Here is a 17,157-nt window from a genome sequence, read left to right on the forward strand (position 1 = left end):
GAAAAAAGGGAAAAAAACAGCATTATTTTGCAAGTTATCACTCAATTTTGTATGAGTGTGCCAAACCAATTTGTCCATTTATTTAATTTTTCGTTTCATGATGCATGATGTAGAGATTTGCATCAACAGCAAGAATTCTAAGATTAAACTCAAACTTACTTTTTCCATTGCAAACCTACCCTGGATTTAAAGGCACTTCCCAATCCACTTTCAAAGACACTTTTCCACTATTAGGCAAAACTTACATAGAACCCACTAACTGAAGTGAAACAAGCTATCTTGAATACAACATCAGCTAAATTTCTGTGACATACTTAATGATCTATAATTCTATACACTTTCTTTAACTACTACTTTATGGCTTGCGGTTCTCCAAACTCCATTACTTATTTAGACATATACCTTAAAAGAATATATTTTATGAGCAGTGAGCAACATTATCTAAGCAATAAAAGGTGGTCTAAACATATCTAAAGAATTTTGGAGGCATAGTTATTCTGCATATACAACTTGTGATTTCAGAATATTGGTCGTCTATATATTAGAAATGAGTTATCTATTTAGAGAAAAAAATCTATAGAAACAGGCCAATCAAGACCCTTTTAAAATCTTTGCAAAATTCATATACAAGTACAGATGACTAAAAGTGATGAAACTGTACAGTAGACTCGACAGATTAAAATGCCTACACATGGGTGACAAGAAGCACATGCCTGCAAACAATATTATAGATCTAATCAACATGACCAATGTGTAACTTCCATCTGCGTGCCCTGTTGATGAAACCAATTTCTGTTGTCGATCAAATCATATTGGGAAAAAGTCAAGTTCCATATGATAGTGATTCAAATTCAGTCACAGGAACTTCAAATTCTATCGTATGCAGGATACACCATGACATATTACTAACCAGATGACAAATAATATTATACACACAGCTGCATCAATAGCTAAAACAATGCGTACTTGGCGCCACCATTTCTTACGGATGTTTTGAGGGGCTGATCTTATCCTCATTGAACCCATGTCCTTTTGCAAAGAGACCGACGAACCTGCACCACCTTGGCTTACACCATCCAGATTGCCTGAATCAGCCCTTGCTCCTCTATCTGTAGATTTTCTATGCTCCTCCAACTCAACATCTCTCATGGCAATCACATGATCCTTGACTTTCTTCTTATCTGGCTTGTTAGATTTTCCCAATAATGGGGCTTTTGTTGAGCTAGCACCCTCAATTTGTCCATTCAAACTACTTGGTGATGGAGACAGATCCACTTGATAAGACATGCAAGTGCCATCTCTCCAATTACTACTACCATGAGAAACACTCTCCAATGAAGTGATCAGACTGCGAATGACAGGAACCAGTTTTTCCTGAAAGTGATTTGAGTTCATGTTTGGCAAAATTCCTCTTGAACCTTTCTTAGCCAGCTTTTTGAATTCATCTCTAACATGCTCCAGAAACCGAAGAACTACCGAGTTACCAAGACCTTTATCAATAATTGTGAAGTAAACATACCCATCTTCCATAAAAAAACCATAAGTCCTTTTACCTATTGTCTCAAAATACCACCTGTGGAAAGGAGGAGCACTCTCCAAACACAAGGCTGCAACATTCTCAGCTTCCGGGTCTCCACCACTATAGACATATAGGACAGTGTTACCCTTAGAAACACAACAGTAATAAACCTTATTCTGAATTGAATCCATCGTAAAATCAGTAAACAATATCCCTAGTCAGATTGCAACCAAACTCCTTCGCAATACCAGGCCAACAAATCAGAAAAGTTACACCAATTTTTCTTCTCTTTATTCTGAATCTCAATGCTAACTTGACTTAGCTGAACACCGATATCCCTATACTGCGAAATCAAACCGAAGTCTTAATGTTTCATTCCAACTGAAGAACCTAAGCAAACCAGATTTAGCAAAGGAAGAACCCTATAAACCCTCGAGGAAAGAGGCAAAAGCCAAGAAAAGTGCAAGATACTGTCCACCTATACAGTCAAAAACCTGTAGGGAAAACCAAAACAAGCCTTGAGCAACTGATTAGTCACATGAACAAACACAAATATTCCATCATTCAAAGAATAACTGTCGGTAAAGCAATAACATTAACCAACATGCAAATAAAAAAACAAAACATAACCCATCTTAAATTCTCAGATAACCTAACCCCATTAAATATTTGAACCGAAAAAGATAACCAAATCCCCAGATCACAAAATCTGCTCCATCAATAATCCAAAAAAAGAGAGAGAAACTTCAAATCTATTTTGACAGAGACAGATTTAATACCTTAAAGGGTAGCAGCATTCACTCAGAACAACAGCTGAAAAGAGGGTAAGGAAAAAAAATTAAAAATCTTCAACTGAAGTCAAAGATCCACAACACAAGCAAGATTAAATTTTTACAACAATAACAACAATAACAAGACTACCCTTTTGCTTTACCCGCAAATGGGGTCACAAATCAAGCTGAACTAGAACTAATTCCAATCAGTATAATTTTTTTTTTTCTTTTGCATGAGTCCGATTAAGTGTTTTTGAGAATCTAAAACTTGTCCAAAATTAAAAACACGGAATGAACATACCTGATGGTGATGCATGTGTGGTTGTTGGGGATGAGAGATTGATTCATAAGAGAAGTGAGAGAAAGAGAAGAAAGAAGGAAGAAGAACAGTGAGAGAAAGGAAGAAAGACGAAAATGCCACGGGCACAAACCGTGTAATGTGTGAATCTAACATGCAATGTTTTGTGCTCTTTGGTTTTACTTTGAAGCTGCCAATGACTCATATTTATTATTCATTTCATTCGAAACTTTAATAATAATTTCAACTTTAACTATTTTATCATTTGTTTTATTCGAATGAATCTGGTCATGATTTTAAATTATTTTCAATTAATCATTTTTTAAATACTTTGTCAAAACTTATTCTAGATTCAGAAAAAAATAGTGGATTTAGTACTTTTTTTTTTTTACTAAAATGTTACTATCATAAAACTCAATTATTTAATTTACTCAAGTGAAAAGGTATTAACTTAGCTAATAACACTAAAATTGTGTTTTTTTAAACTATTGTTATCATTAATAAACATTTCTTTTTTTTAAAACATTTGTAAGTACACTCTCTTTTTAATACTTGTCGATAATATTTTTAACAAAACTTTATAAAATAAAAGTTTGTTATTCAAGTTTTATTTTATAAGAGTCATTAATTTTTATTTTTATTTTTAAATCTAATTTTATTTGTTATAGAAATCTTAGTGAAAAATATCTTATTAGTTTATATTTTAGAATAAGTTTTTCTTTATCATTTTTTTTAGATAGTTTTGAAAAATATTTTATATAGAAAATTATGTTGCATGTAGTCTTTTTAGAGTTAGGATGAATATTTGCTAGTCAAGAATCATAAGAGTGTGTTTATATAATTTATTAGATCTTTCTACGTACATAATTAACTTCTTGTGAGTTTTGTAGAATTTGAACTTTTGGTCTGGTGTTGAGTAAACTAAAAATAAAAGGGAAATTGGTTTTAACTTTTAACAGTACTTTAGGGTAAATAACTTTGATGTGAATGTGACATGGTCACAGGGCTGTATTTTGGAAGGTTTGTGTGATGGTTTGATTTGAACTTGTTGATTCTTGAATGAATTTGAATTGGTGTGTACTTTTATCAATTTTATGTTAGAATACTAGACAAGAATAATAGGTTCGAGTTGTGGTTAGTTATAAGTGTTTTATTCAATGATAAGTAGAAAATAGATTGAAATACATTAGATTCATGTTATCTTATGCATAAAACATGTCGTATAACAAGTCATATATTTACTGAGCAAAATTCATTTAATTAAAATCAGTGAGTTTTGGTTGTTAAATAAGTCAAATTCTTTGGACAAGTGTTTTAAATGAAAAATACGTGTGAATTAATCACTAAGCAAAATTTGTAAAATTAAAAATCTAAGAACTTTAATTGTAGCCAAATTTTAAAAAAGAGATATATTAGTGAAAGTGAAAATGTGAAAAACAATTTTTACACTTTGATAACCTAAATAGCATTGGAAAGCCCAAATATCATTGGTTGAAGTGTGGGCCTAAGCCCAAAAAGAAAAGTGTACAATGCAACTGTAGCATGATATGATTAGGGTAATTCCATTCTGCACCTCCATGTTTTTCCCACATCTCAATACATAGTAAGAAATGTCAAAAATATCCCTTCATGCAGTTTTATACAAGATTTCAAATTGAATCATAAAAAAAATTCAAATTATATAATTAAAAAATAAAAAATAAGTGTTGTATTTTGAATTGTGTAATCTAAAACAACATTTCAAACTACATCATGCAAAATTACACTTTAACTTCCAAATAAATATAAAATCGCATAATTCATAATTAATTTTTTCACTTCTAAATTCTACACATATCAATTTAATAATCCAATAATAATTTGTTGACTTCTAAATTTATAATTAATTTTTTTTTTCTATATGAAACCCAATTTTTTTTTCAATTATGAATTGTTGAATCTAAAATTTATTTGATCTCTTTATGGGGATTATTGTATTTTAGAAGCGTTATCAATCATTTTTCATATTGTTGTTTTACTAATTGTTGTATACCATAAGTGATATTAACTTGCTTTTATTTTAAATCATAATAAAAACAAGTTAATGTAACTTGCTTTTATTTTAAATCACAACTACCTAGAATACATAAAAGTAACCGTAATAATATAATTAAATTTATTTTGAATCATATTAATATTTTCAGAAATATTAGCTAGTAATGACTGAAATAGTCATGTAACTTACAATGATAATCTACATAATAATGAATATTGTTAGATGGACTAGTATAACAATCTAAACATATATTTTTATTTCCTTTTATATGTTTTTAATTGTATATTATCGCTTCACACTAATAAAATAAAAAGTTTTAAATTATTATGAAAATTTAAAAAAATTTAAATATACATTTCAATCCTACCTTCATATACATTATATGATATATTTTCACCATATATTCTATATTATATGTATTAATTTGAAAATTAATAAATATATTATATTTCACTAACAAAATTAGGTAAATTAATCATATATTTTGTGAATGAGTATAAAAATTAATGTCATGAAAATTATTAATATATTTTAAAAAAATATTAATATCATAATTGTTATTCTAATATTTGAGTTAAAGTCTTACATATAAACATACATATTTAACTTAAGAAAAATATATTTATAGATTAATTTTATACAACAATAAAAACAGGAAAACATCTCTTTATAGAATTTATATATATATATATATATATATATATATATATATATATATATTAGAAAAAGGAACAATTTCAATAATAATTTTTGAAAAAATCTCATTTTTAATCGTTTTTTTTTTTCTAATATAACGATACAAGTTATTTTTTTTACAGTATAATGGATTCCTTCAATCTACAAATATATATGAAGTGATAAGGAAAAATGTTAGCTATTAAATTTGTGATATTTTTTTTTTCATGTGAATATTGGTATGGAAAGTTTTGTATTTAATAAATATTTTTAAAATGAAATATTCAATTATACGATTAATTTTAATGAAACGTTTTTAAATAAATATTCAACTATATGTTACATCTATTAAATATTTAATTAATATATATAATAAATGCAATAGTTAATTATTTCAGTTGTCTTGTATTATAACAGTAAAAAAACTTATACTATTAATTAATTAGAGGTTATTATTGATGACTTTCAGAATAATTAGAATGGAAATCAGATAATTTAATAAATGTTTTGTGATTAAATAATTATAACTTATTTTCATTTTAATTTGGTTGACTATTTTATCATAATCAATACTATGTAAAACATTTTCTAATTTAAATTAAGTTTAAAAAAATCATTTATCTTGATTTATAACTTTTCATGTTTATTTCTCATTTAATAATATATTCTACACATATATATATATATATATATATATATAATAAATTACAAAAAAATTTCATATTCACTAAAATAACGTTTAATGATAATATTAAACTCAATATATTATATATTTAATAAATACTATAAATATAAAGTTAAATAAATAATTTTAAGAATAAATTATACTATACGTATTTGTTAGAAATGCATAAATTTATCATGTTTTTTTATATGTTTTATTATAAGAGGAACACATGATGCGATATCTTAGAAATAATCATTAATATAATATATGAGAGATAATAATGTGCTGCGTTTTAAAAAATTGAGAGAATTAGTACAAAAATAAAAAAAATAAAAAATAATATTATAAAGTCTCAAATAAAGTTACACAATTTACTCTAATTTTAATCAAATTAAACATTTTAGAAAATAATATTAAATATATATGGAATAATAGTAAACATAAATTAAATATTTAATTTAAGATATAGTATTAAATGCTTAATTAAATATTTTATGTAGTAAATGTAATACTAATACTACATGAAACAAAAGTCCAATAGGTTAGGTATTATTTTCTTACTTTTTTTTATTTATAACGCATTTGTTAAAAAAATGGTACATTAATTAAATTCAATAAATATTTCACCTTCAATAAAATAAACATTGAATGAAATTAGCATAATTAAGTACATTCTATATTTAATAAATATTTAATAAACATAACATACAAAAAAATAACCATTCATTTATAAATTTTCACAAGTACTGGTTCATTAATAATTCTAAATGTTACCTATAAAATCAGTTTTCAAGTTTAATTTATGAATATAGGTAGATTTATAATTAGATAACATTATACACATTCTTGATATTGTAAGTGTATTTAAATTATTTTGTTAGGAAAACAAATAGATTTTAATTTTTTATTTATTTCAACTTCTTCATGCCAAAAATAGTGTAATCTCATTCTATATTTATAATAAAGACTAGTTGGTAGTTTATTTAATAATTGTCATAATAATAATAATAATAAGGAAATAAAATTAAATATGAGAATGTTAATTATAAGTTCCAATGTAGAGGGGATTAAGATAGTATTAATAAATAAACCATAATAAAAATAAAAATTAATCACATTGAAAAAGAAAAAAAAAAAGAAAAAAATTAAAATTTATGAATTTGGAGAATTGCATTAAATTGAAGTGTGAGAGGGGTAGATATAGAATGATGGGTGTGCACAGTGTGTTGGTTGGCACACAAAATTAATAATGCAAAAAATTATTATTATTATTATTATTATGAATTTTCATTTATTTATTTTTACTGCATTCTATTATTTTTTAAAAAACTATTTTAATGAAGATTTAAAAATAATATACCAATGGTAATTGTTACATTTTCGATGAAGAGTTATTCGTTGAATTCACATTTCGCGATATTTTTTTTTAGTTTTATATATTTTTTATTTTTTTGATTTTTAAATAAAATAAAAAAAACACTATCATCACAGTAAAAATATAAAAAAACTTATCTTAATAAAAAACGTAGATCATCAATATCATTAAAAAATAATAAAAAAACCATTTTTTTTTTATCTAAATTAATAAAATTGTAAAAAATCATAGGATTTAAAATTTAGAATAAATCTGTAAAAACAATATAATTTAAGGTAAAATTATATGACACGATTTTAATTTAAATATGTTAAAATAAATTATATTAGGTTAAGATGAAATTTTGTCATTTTTTATTTATTTATTTTGATAATTTTTGAAAAATTGATTTATTTTGATAATTAACGAGTGAATTTGTTGCGAAACGTGTTGGAAGCAGTAATAATTGCACCGACGAAGAGTGTGGGTGGGTGTGGGTCCCACCTCCCTCAGTCCCTTCCATAAAACGCACAGCAGCACAAACCCTTTTTCTTCTCTCTCTCTTTCTCCTCTTTCTCTCACCAACCACACTCAGTCGCCAAGCGTGGTTGTTGTGTGAGCCGCGCTGCCGATTCGCTTGCCGAGACATGATGTCCTCCTCCGGCGCCGGCAGGTACATGGCCTTTCCGCCGTCGCCATCCGCTCCTCCCTCGCCGCACCTATCCGCTCTTCGCTCCTCCGCTCTAGCTGAGCAGGACAAGTATATCTATATCTATATCTATATCTGTTTCTGTTTATTACTATCGCAGTACATGTGTATGTGTGTTTGTGGATTGCTTGGATCTTTGGATTGATTGTTACTTGCTGTGTTAAAAAATTCTGGTGATGAGATTGTTTCTCTAGTTTTCGTGTCGCTTGCGATGGTGTTTGTTTAACTGATTCGGACTTCGGCTGAGGGTTTTTTTGCGGGCTGGGAAGGGGGATAGGGTTTTGGTGTTGTTTATCGGGAATGGTCAAAGGGGAGTCGCACTGTGTTTACTTCAATTGTTGATTGTTTCTTTTGTTTTTGTGGCTGGATTTCGTGGTGGATGGTTTGGATGGTGGTTTTCGTGGCCTGATCTGCCGCTTTTGCTGCAGTTGGTTGATGGAAAATGGTTGTGGACAGTGGATGGTGGATTTGATTCCGTGTTTGTGAACTGAGTTTTGTTGGGATGGATTGTTGTTTTGGCTTCGCTGATTGCTTTCGTGGAGGGTGATCTTTGTCGCAAATTAGTTGATCTTGCTGTAGATGACTTTGCTTTGCGCTTAGTTCATCGGAAATAAGTTGGTTTTTCTTTGATTGGGTTTATGTTGTTGTGTGATCCTTTTACTTGACCTGTTTGACCTAGTGGGAGAAGGCTTTGTTGTTGTTTGTTGCTGAAGATGACTTTGCATTGTTGGTACTGCCTTTGCATGTGTGAAAGTGCTGTCATTTGTTTCTTTGTTGTACTTTTTATTCATGGTTTTTTTAGTTCATGGTTTACTACCTAGCAAAAAAATTGTCATGGACCCTTCGTCCTTGAAGTGTTTATTACACTGTACTTTTGTTTTGTGTTTTGTAATGGCTACATCGTCCTACTCTCATTGTGTGGTTTTTTGCTTGCTTTTCAGATATCTATCTGAGTTATTGGGAGAGCGCAACAAGCTTAGTCCGTTCATGGCCGTGCTTCCCCAGTGCTTTCGATTATTAAACCAAGGTGAGATTCGTCCCTCAAATTAGTGGTAAAAATAAGCATGAAGCCCCCCCCCCCCCTCCCTCCCACTGCATCTCGCTCTGTGCTTTAGTTATCTTTATCATAACATCACTTTACTTCCTTCCTAGTCGCTTATTGTCTAGGGATAGGATATCAAAGCATCTATCAATTGCGAAGCTGCTTAATCAGTTGTCTATTAACTTTGGCATAAGTCAGAACTCAAATTTATGTGATGTTTCATATTTTATTCCATGATTAAAAATGTTCAGTCCATGGTAGATTATGGGAGCACACCTGTGCTTTAGCAAACTGAACAAGTTTGTGCCAATAACTAAATTCAATACTTTTCATTTTAATGTTGTAGACCTGTATGTAAATTTCATTGAACTGTTTAATTATTCTTAAACTAATAATGATTGATTATTTGCATTAATGTTTTGTAGTCCCAAGGAAACGTGAACTATGGGGATTAATGTAGTTGTCGGACTTATGTTGCATTAAGGTTGCATAAAAAATAATTTATTTTGCGTAGCACCCAATATAGGCAAGTACGTGCTAATTTGCTTGGTTATATACAGAGATATGAAATGTGTTTTGGTAGATTCATGCTATGATGTATGTATGTATATATATATATATATAACTTGGTGTCGCATATGCCCTAATTATTGTAAATTAGGAAAGATTGACAGTTTCCATCAACACACCATTTCCATAACACTGCCTGTCCTGTCCCATCTGCCACATCTCCAGAACCTAATCTAATACTGCCGCAGGACCTCCAGAGTCCAGTGGACCTGGTCATCTCTGAGGCCCTGTTGCTGGAAACCTCCACATTTTCCCTCACATGCCAGTTCTCCTTCGGGCATATGAGCGACATGTACCATCTTGCGTGAAGCCCTGTTGTTGGAGACTTCCACATGTTCGTCACGTGCCACTTCCCCTTGCTTGCGTGTGTGCTCCATGGCCATCTTCCCAGCCATCATACAACTTTTTGTGTACCTGCTTTTTTTTTATTGAATGCCCTTTTTTCGGACTATAGCCTGAGCTGCACCTATTATGGTGGTTCCTTAATTAAACCCAAATTCTCTCTCATGAGAAAACCCTGAGCCTCTGGCAATGGAGAGGAAATTAGAGGACAGAAAATTGAGAGCTTTGTAGGATGTGGTGAGAGCACAGTTGAGTACAATGGAGGACGATTTTGAGGCGGCAGAGACAAAAGAAGGTGAGCTGGCATATTCCACGAATGGTGTCAGATTGTGGTGGATGATTTGAGCACGACAGTGATGAGAGAGCTTGAAACTGATGAACTGATGTGAAACTTCTGAAGGAGAATAAACCAGAAAGAAACAGAGGAAGCATGACAATTACTGCAACTGATGCCATAGTTTGGCTTTGGCATAACTATCTTCCCTGGCTTCCTTTTACTCCATTAATATCAATGTTTTGGTATTTATTATACAATAAGTTGTTATGCCCTTTCTTTTTCATGTTTGTCACTCAATAATTTGTTAAAAGAACAAACACGTACTTCCTTTCCAGCTCTAATAAAAATGGTTCTCCTTTTGGTCTTCTTCAGCCCGATGCTTTGGGGCCCAGCCACTATTTCTAGCATTTCTAGTTATAAATGGTCAATTTCTTTCATTGATGGCTGTACTTTAGTAACTTGCCTTTTCTTGATGAAAGCTAAGTCAGGCGTATATCAATTGTTTCTCTCTCCAGTTTTACCATAGTTTGGACACAATTTGGGAAGCCAATAAAGTGTTTATGATAAGTTAAGTGTAAAGATTTTCTGTTGAATGATAAATTATTCTGGGAACTGAAGATTGTGTGCCAACAAATTGTGTGAAAGCTCATGACATTCGTTGTATTTCAAGATACCATAAAGTACAAAGGGTCATAATAGAGAAGGATAAATGTACATTTTTCCATGCTGTGCTAGAAAATTGCACTTTAACTGTGAGGAGAATTATACGATTTATGTGCACATGTGTGTATATTTTATTCTTTTATAGTTAATTGTTGCATTTGTTGAAAAACCTTTTTAAGTTTGTTGAGATTGGGGAAGTTTGGGAGTGCACAAGTTTAAGAATGTAGCATGAATGAATATGAAGCAATGGTATGAAAGAGTTCAATGTGAAGAATTTAATGAAAAGGATTGACAGGTTTAATACTTTTTGGTCCACTGTTATTTTAGTTTTAACTAATATCACCAATTTTTTTAATGAGGGATGGGTTTGGATGGTATCAGACCCCTGACCCCTGCACATTGAAAGTGAAGAGAGGATCTGGAAGGTGTACTAGAGAAGAAGCAGAAGAAAAAAATAGTTAGTAGTTAGTCAGCTGACTAGTCAGTTAGTCAGTCAGAGCTGCCAATGGGTTTGACAGTTGGGGGTGGTGACAGTTAATAGATAAGGGGGATTTGTGTTACTAAGCCTATCTACCATTAATAGATTGTGAAAGGGGCTATTCTGGTGAAGGAGTTCTCTCCTTGTTTCACCTTTCTTCCAACCAGATATATATTTCCTGAGTTTCCACTCTATCCCTCCCTCACCTGATCTATTGTTACTGTTTTTCTTCTCTTGTGAGGTGTTCTTCCTAGAATTGCCACAGATGGATTTTCGGTTAACTTGTAGTTTCCTTCACATGACAGTGGAAACAGTGATAGCAGCTTCAACTACACGTAATTAGTTAGAAATGACATATTGTAAATGGAATAACATTCTAACTGGGAACTCTTGGTTGGGAACCCTTTAAAAAGTTTCCAATCTAATTTCCTGATTTAATTGATGGAAAGACTACTTGTTTGCTCCTTTTAGAGGGCCTGTTGCACACCTTGTATCCTTACCTTTCATCTCACTAGGCTAGATTTCTGTAAGTCACAAGATTTTTTAATTGGCTTTTGGCAAAACTAGTTGCAGGAAATCTGTATGATTTCAATTGAAAGTCTAGGGTGCTGTACCTACACAGTTTTAGTTACTTGTTACTGACATGAAATGCTGGGAGAATTCTTCATGAACGATTCAGTAAATGCAGGAATTTAGGCTCTTAAACATCATGGCAAGCCTTCTCATGCACCTCATAACAAATCATCCCTTTTCCATTATTACGAGTATGTTTAAATAAATGAGATGTGAGGGAAAAAGGAGGATTTGGGAAAATATTCTCCGTTGGGAGTTTCTAAAATGTGGAGAGGATCAAGTAACCTCACAAAATTCTCACTTATAAATTTCTACGGACATTTGAGATTTCCTTTAATTTGGACGATTTTAAAGGTCCACCAAGGGAAAGAATAATTATTACTTAACCCTTGATTTTTTTCCCCTTTTTTTCACCTTCCTTTCATCCTCTTCTCCTTCGTTCCTAAATGAACCCAAATTGGATCAGATGTTAATTATATATGCTTTATTAATTAAATTATTTTTAAATACTCATTTAATGGGTATGAAAGGTATTTCTTGAGTTGATGTCTTGGTTGTTTAGTAATTGATAAAATTAGATGTCATTAATCTTTTACTTATCTGAATGAGGTACTAGGGGTTCAATTAGCTTGGTTTTAGCAGAGTTTAGTGTGTATACCTTATGGGCTCTGATGTGTTATTACTAATTGTTTTCCATCTGAGAAAGCAGAAAAAGAAAATTTTCCAGCTGGTATATGTGATTACTGCTTTACGTTATCCTAATAGTATGTGCTTACAAGATATTGTTTAAACCCTTGAATTGTTTCTGTCAAAACAAATTCTTAAATATTGTTCAATTTTTAAAAGATGTTTTGAAATTATATTTTTATGTTGGAAATACCAGTTTCAATGGTTTACTAAATGACTTTAAAGGTTTTCTAGTTTCAATTTAAGTTTGTAATATTATTTTCTTTAAATATTATATGACAATTAAGTGCATTCCCCCCCTTACCATTTAGAGTACTACCATAAAAAGCTATAATATATCTCATAAGGATAGCATTAGTTTTTACTGACTGAGGAAACATCCGTGTTGCATCGATTATGTAGTGACTGCTAACATGTTAACAAATGCTGATTGGTAAATCTTCTTCTTGAAAATTGACATTTTTGGAGCAGAAATTTTGCGTGTAACATCGCTGATGGGGAATGCATCAGTTTTAGGTCAAAGTGGGCTTGAACAAGCTAGCCCCCTGGCTACTGGAGGAATATTTTCAAACGGAGGTGCCAATGTGAACGGATGGGCATCACGATTTCAATCAGAAGTATGGATACTAACCATTAACATAACTTCATTAATTCATTTTCATCTAATTCTGTATTTTAGAAGTATTTCTGACTCAATTTTACATCTCATGCTAACTCATGACATTTGTTCTAGTTATTGTAGTTCTAATTGTTTGTGAAAGGCAATGCAAAGCTAACATCAAGATCTGACAATTATTCTATAGCTTAGATTCTGTTTCTAAATCCTGTTAGTGGATCTCATCTTCTTTATGTCAAGATAAATTTCATGTCAATACTTAGCCGCCTTTACAATTTTCTCCCAAATCACTGCTCTGGTGAATATTTGCATCTGGATAAATCTGTGTATATTAACATGAATTATGGTAGAATACTAACATCAGCCTTTTTAAGAAAAGTGAAACTGTTAAGTTTAATTAGGTTTAATGAATTATTAGCTAAGTTGCCAAAATTGCTTGTAATTATCTTAATGCCTTAATAGTCTGACTTCAGCTATAATTTGAAATTTCATTCGGACACACTAGTTCTTCTTGATAATCATAGTCAGGACATGTGTGCATTTTTGTCTTTATTTTTGTCATCTCATAGATACTCTTTGCTTGTTTTTATTTTCCGTTATGTGTTTTCAACTTATTTTTAATTCTGAGCAGCTAGTATTGTCCCTTTTTGGTGATCTATCGGTGGCCTCTGATACAGCAGTAATTTCATCTGCATGCCAGTAAATAGACCTCCATGTCTCTTTTTTGTAATTGACATTAGAATTAAAACATGCAGAGACCCAGCATGTTACAGTCCTCACCAACACCAAACTGGCTGAGTCCACAAGGTAGCTCATCCGGTTTAATTGTTAAAAAGACAGTCAGAGTGGATATACCCGTGGACACATTTCCTAATGTATGGAGGATCTTATCTCTGCCCCAATTTATGTTAAATTTTATTTTGTTGAAAGATCTACTATTGACTTTAGTTTATTGCAGTTTAACTTTGTTGGTCGCCTTCTAGGCCCTAGAGGCAACTCTCTAAAGCGTGTAGAAGCAAGTACTGACTGTCGTGTCTTGATCAGGGGCCGAGGTAGCATTAAGGATCCAACTAGGGTAAGAATGAACATTTCATTACGGGTTCCAAGTCTAACATGATTATTGTACCCTGATAAAATTACTGCACTACGATGAAAAATTGAAATCTGTTGAGAAAATATTTTATCATGTCATATATCAAATCATAGTGTTTACTCCTACATCTGATTAATGTAGTACTATTTATTTTATCTAAAGATCTGACTTTCTTCTGGTTGCAATCGTCTTCCATTGATGAGTTTTAATCATATATTTGTAGGAGGAAATGATGAGAGGGAAACCTGGGTATGAACATCTGAACGAACCTCTCCACATTCTAGTTGAGGCAGAATTACCAGTTGAAATAGTTGATGCACGCTTGTTGCAGGCACGTGACATACTTGAAGATTTGCTCAAACCGGTGGTATGTTCATGTGAATTCAATTGATATTGGTGGTGATACACAGCTTTATCGCGACGTTGTTTGTTCTAATTGTTTGAAGTTTCATCTTTCAGGATGAATCTCAGGATTTCTACAAGAAGCAGCAGCTACGGGAACTAGCACTGTTGAATGGCACTCTTCGTGAGGAGGGCTCTCCCATGTCAGGTTCTGTTTCACCCTTCCAAAACAGCCTTGGTATGAAGAGGGCGAAGACCAGGGGGTAAACCGTCCTAGAGGGTGAGAGGGCTTTTGGAGCTTGTGTTAATTTTCTACATGAGCAGTTTACCATGCATGAGTGGTGGTGCTGTGAATGAATGCCCTGAATTGCCATCGGGGCACTGGCACCATAGTGCCAGTTCTAACTTGTTCTATGTGCAGTGTGTTTACATTGAGTTTGGGGGAGGTTTAAAGATGGTAGCACGTAGTGAAAGTCCAATTGAGTTTGGTGATTTTTTTTAGTGTCGGTTAGGCGATTTGGTTAGATATTCACCAAATCTGTCTATATATTATTATATGTGGGTTTATATTTAAGCTTGCAATGACAGTTTTGATATGGTTTTGGAATTGTGAGGAAGGTTATGTCATGATAGATTGTGAGGCAGATAATATCTACTTCAATGCGTGTATGGCTCACATTTTGTAGTATCTAATGTAGATTTTAAATTTCTCAAAATACCTTTTTTCTCTTTCTTCCATTCTTTTACTAAAACTAATTACTACCTTGTTACTTTCTTTCATTCTCAACATCTTCTTCCTCCTCACATTTGCTGCACTTGGTTTAATCTAAGATTTGACACTTAGAAACTTGCATCATTTGAAAGAAAAGATGCAAGTGGTCAAATGTCTTCATTTTATAGTCTAAGCTTCATTTAGTGAACTAAAACTTTACTTTGAATAATAGGCACTCAATTCTGCAACCCCATCTTTTATATGTTTCTAGATTTGGAAAATACTTTTTGGAATATAAATCCACTATTAATACACTTCATATTGCACACAATTTGATAATATATTATAAGATGACAAATCATACCCTTTGAGAACATATACTAAAAAAACAATCAGATGGTTTTTAGATATCAATACAAGTCTTTCTCAGATAAGATATTTGTTTCTTTGAGATCAACCTTCTTCCTTTGTTGCTTGAACTTCTTGTTCCTTTTAAAGACAACAAACCTAGAAGATGATTCACAGATGCTTCAAGACATTGTTTCTTTGTGTAGAGACTAAACTTAACCTCTTTTAAGTATAATGTAATCCTTGTTATGCTCAAAGTATACATAATTCAAATATTTGTTTCTTCAACAACAATTTCTTATAAATTAATTTCGTTATGAAGAGCTTCTCTACTAAATATGCTTTTCTATCTGTGACATACTTCCTGAAAATAGTGTTCATACATGTTTCTCTTTTTATCTTGGTTTTCCACAAGTTTCTTATTAAAGTTCTAAATTTTTGAAGTGATATCTTTCTTTTTACAAAATTTTACCATCAATAGATGTAAACAGAGATTGAAGTGGTTATGATACTAGTTTGTTGTACACCTAAAATTGAATTAAGTTTAAGAGTGATCACATTAAATGAGTTGAAGAACAAATAACAAATGTATAATTAAAAACGAATCATTAATAAAATGAAAAACAAAGAACAAATATAAAATTAGAAATAAATGATCTTTCCTATATATAATATTTAATTTTCATCACATCACTTAAAAAGACATGCAATTTACTTTTTAAAAAGAAACACAAAGTATTTATAAATTACTTATAAATATAAATATAAATAAAATTTAATTAACTTACAAAGTAAAATTATGCAATCTATCTTAAAAAAACAATTTTAGAATACCAAGATCTACCGTATTCCTAAATCTTCTTTTATTTCCTAAGTTTAAAATTTTGGTAAATGCATCTTCTATTTTTGTATTATTTTTTCTATACAACTATCACACCTCACATAAAATTAACTAGCACACCTAACTATTGCCGATGACCAAATGAATTAAACCATGTTACATTGTTTTTTATGGATAAATTAAATTAAATATATTAAGCAATAACATTACTAAGATTTATAATTCAAGGATTCAATAAAAATCACTTTAAGAGATTTTCTTTTAACTTATTTATTTTAAATTTCTTATTTAAATTTAATATTTAAAAATCAATAATGAAATATAAAAGTAGTCTATTTTAAATTAAAATAAGATTTATGTACTTAAGTTATTTATTTATTATAAACTCAAATTATATAAATATATACTTATTTTGTGTACTTAAAAATTAAAATCCTACTTCACATAATCAAAGTAATAATAATGTGAATAATATATGTGAAGGAGAAGATAGTAAGTAAAAGAAAAAAAGAAGAAGAGTGTAGTAAGATAATATAACACGTA

General features: G+C 30.7%; 2 protein-coding genes across 5 annotated transcripts; one reads left to right on the forward strand and one right to left on the reverse strand.

Annotated features, from left to right (window-relative positions):
- Window positions 1-575: 575 nt before the first annotated feature.
- On the reverse strand, window positions 576-2,771 carry LOC137834599 (phytolongin Phyl1.1). 3 transcript variants are annotated; one of them, XM_068642659.1, is made up of 4 exons: window positions 2,594-2,771; window positions 2,299-2,332; window positions 1,941-2,013; window positions 576-1,862 (listed from the first exon to the last, which is right to left on the reverse strand). In XM_068642659.1, the coding sequence occupies exon 4, from the start codon at window positions 1,708-1,710 to the stop codon at window positions 874-876; it is 837 nt and encodes a 278-aa protein (XP_068498760.1). In that variant the 5' UTR covers window positions 1,711-1,862; window positions 1,941-2,013; window positions 2,299-2,332; window positions 2,594-2,771; the 3' UTR covers window positions 576-873. The 3 variants fall into 3 exon arrangements, with proteins under 3 accessions (XP_068498760.1, XP_068498761.1, XP_068498759.1); XM_068642660.1 differs by having other exon boundaries at window positions 1,941-2,036; XM_068642658.1 differs by having other exon boundaries at window positions 576-2,013.
- Window positions 2,772-7,776: 5,005 nt separating this feature from the next.
- On the forward strand, window positions 7,777-15,429 carry LOC137834601 (KH domain-containing protein At5g56140-like). Of its 2 annotated transcripts, none has more exons than XM_068642664.1 (7): window positions 7,777-8,081; window positions 8,972-9,057; window positions 13,134-13,279; window positions 14,034-14,153; window positions 14,237-14,353; window positions 14,595-14,738; window positions 14,831-15,429. In XM_068642664.1, exons 1-7 carry the CDS (start codon window positions 7,969-7,971, stop codon window positions 14,978-14,980), a joined length of 876 nt encoding a protein of 291 aa, XP_068498765.1. In that variant the 5' UTR covers window positions 7,777-7,968; the 3' UTR covers window positions 14,981-15,429. The 2 variants fall into 2 exon arrangements, with proteins under 2 accessions (XP_068498765.1, XP_068498767.1); XM_068642666.1 differs by having other exon boundaries at window positions 7,863-8,081; window positions 13,173-13,279.
- The last annotated feature ends 1,728 nt before the right edge of the window (window positions 15,430-17,157 follow it).

The sequence above is a fragment of the Phaseolus vulgaris genome, chromosome 5, assembly GCF_000499845.2.
Source record: "Phaseolus vulgaris cultivar G19833 chromosome 5, P. vulgaris v2.0, whole genome shotgun sequence".
NCBI lineage: Eukaryota > Viridiplantae > Streptophyta > Magnoliopsida > Fabales > Fabaceae > Phaseolus > Phaseolus vulgaris.

Excerpts from the sequence above, each read along its gene's own strand:
- LOC137834599 (XM_068642659.1), bottom strand. The coding sequence starts at position 1,710 with ATGGATTCAATTCAGAATAAGGTTTATTACTGTTGTGTTTCTAAGGGT.
- LOC137834601 (XM_068642664.1), top strand. The coding sequence starts at position 7,969 with ATGATGTCCTCCTCCGGCGCCGGCAGGTACATGGCCTTTCCGCCGTCG. Across the intron at positions 14,154-14,236 it reads CCGTGGACACATTTCCTAAT|TTTAACTTTGTTGGTCGCCT; the intron begins GTATGGAGGATC and ends AGTTTATTGCAG. Across the intron at positions 14,354-14,594 it reads GCATTAAGGATCCAACTAGG|GAGGAAATGATGAGAGGGAA; the intron begins GTAAGAATGAAC and ends ATATATTTGTAG.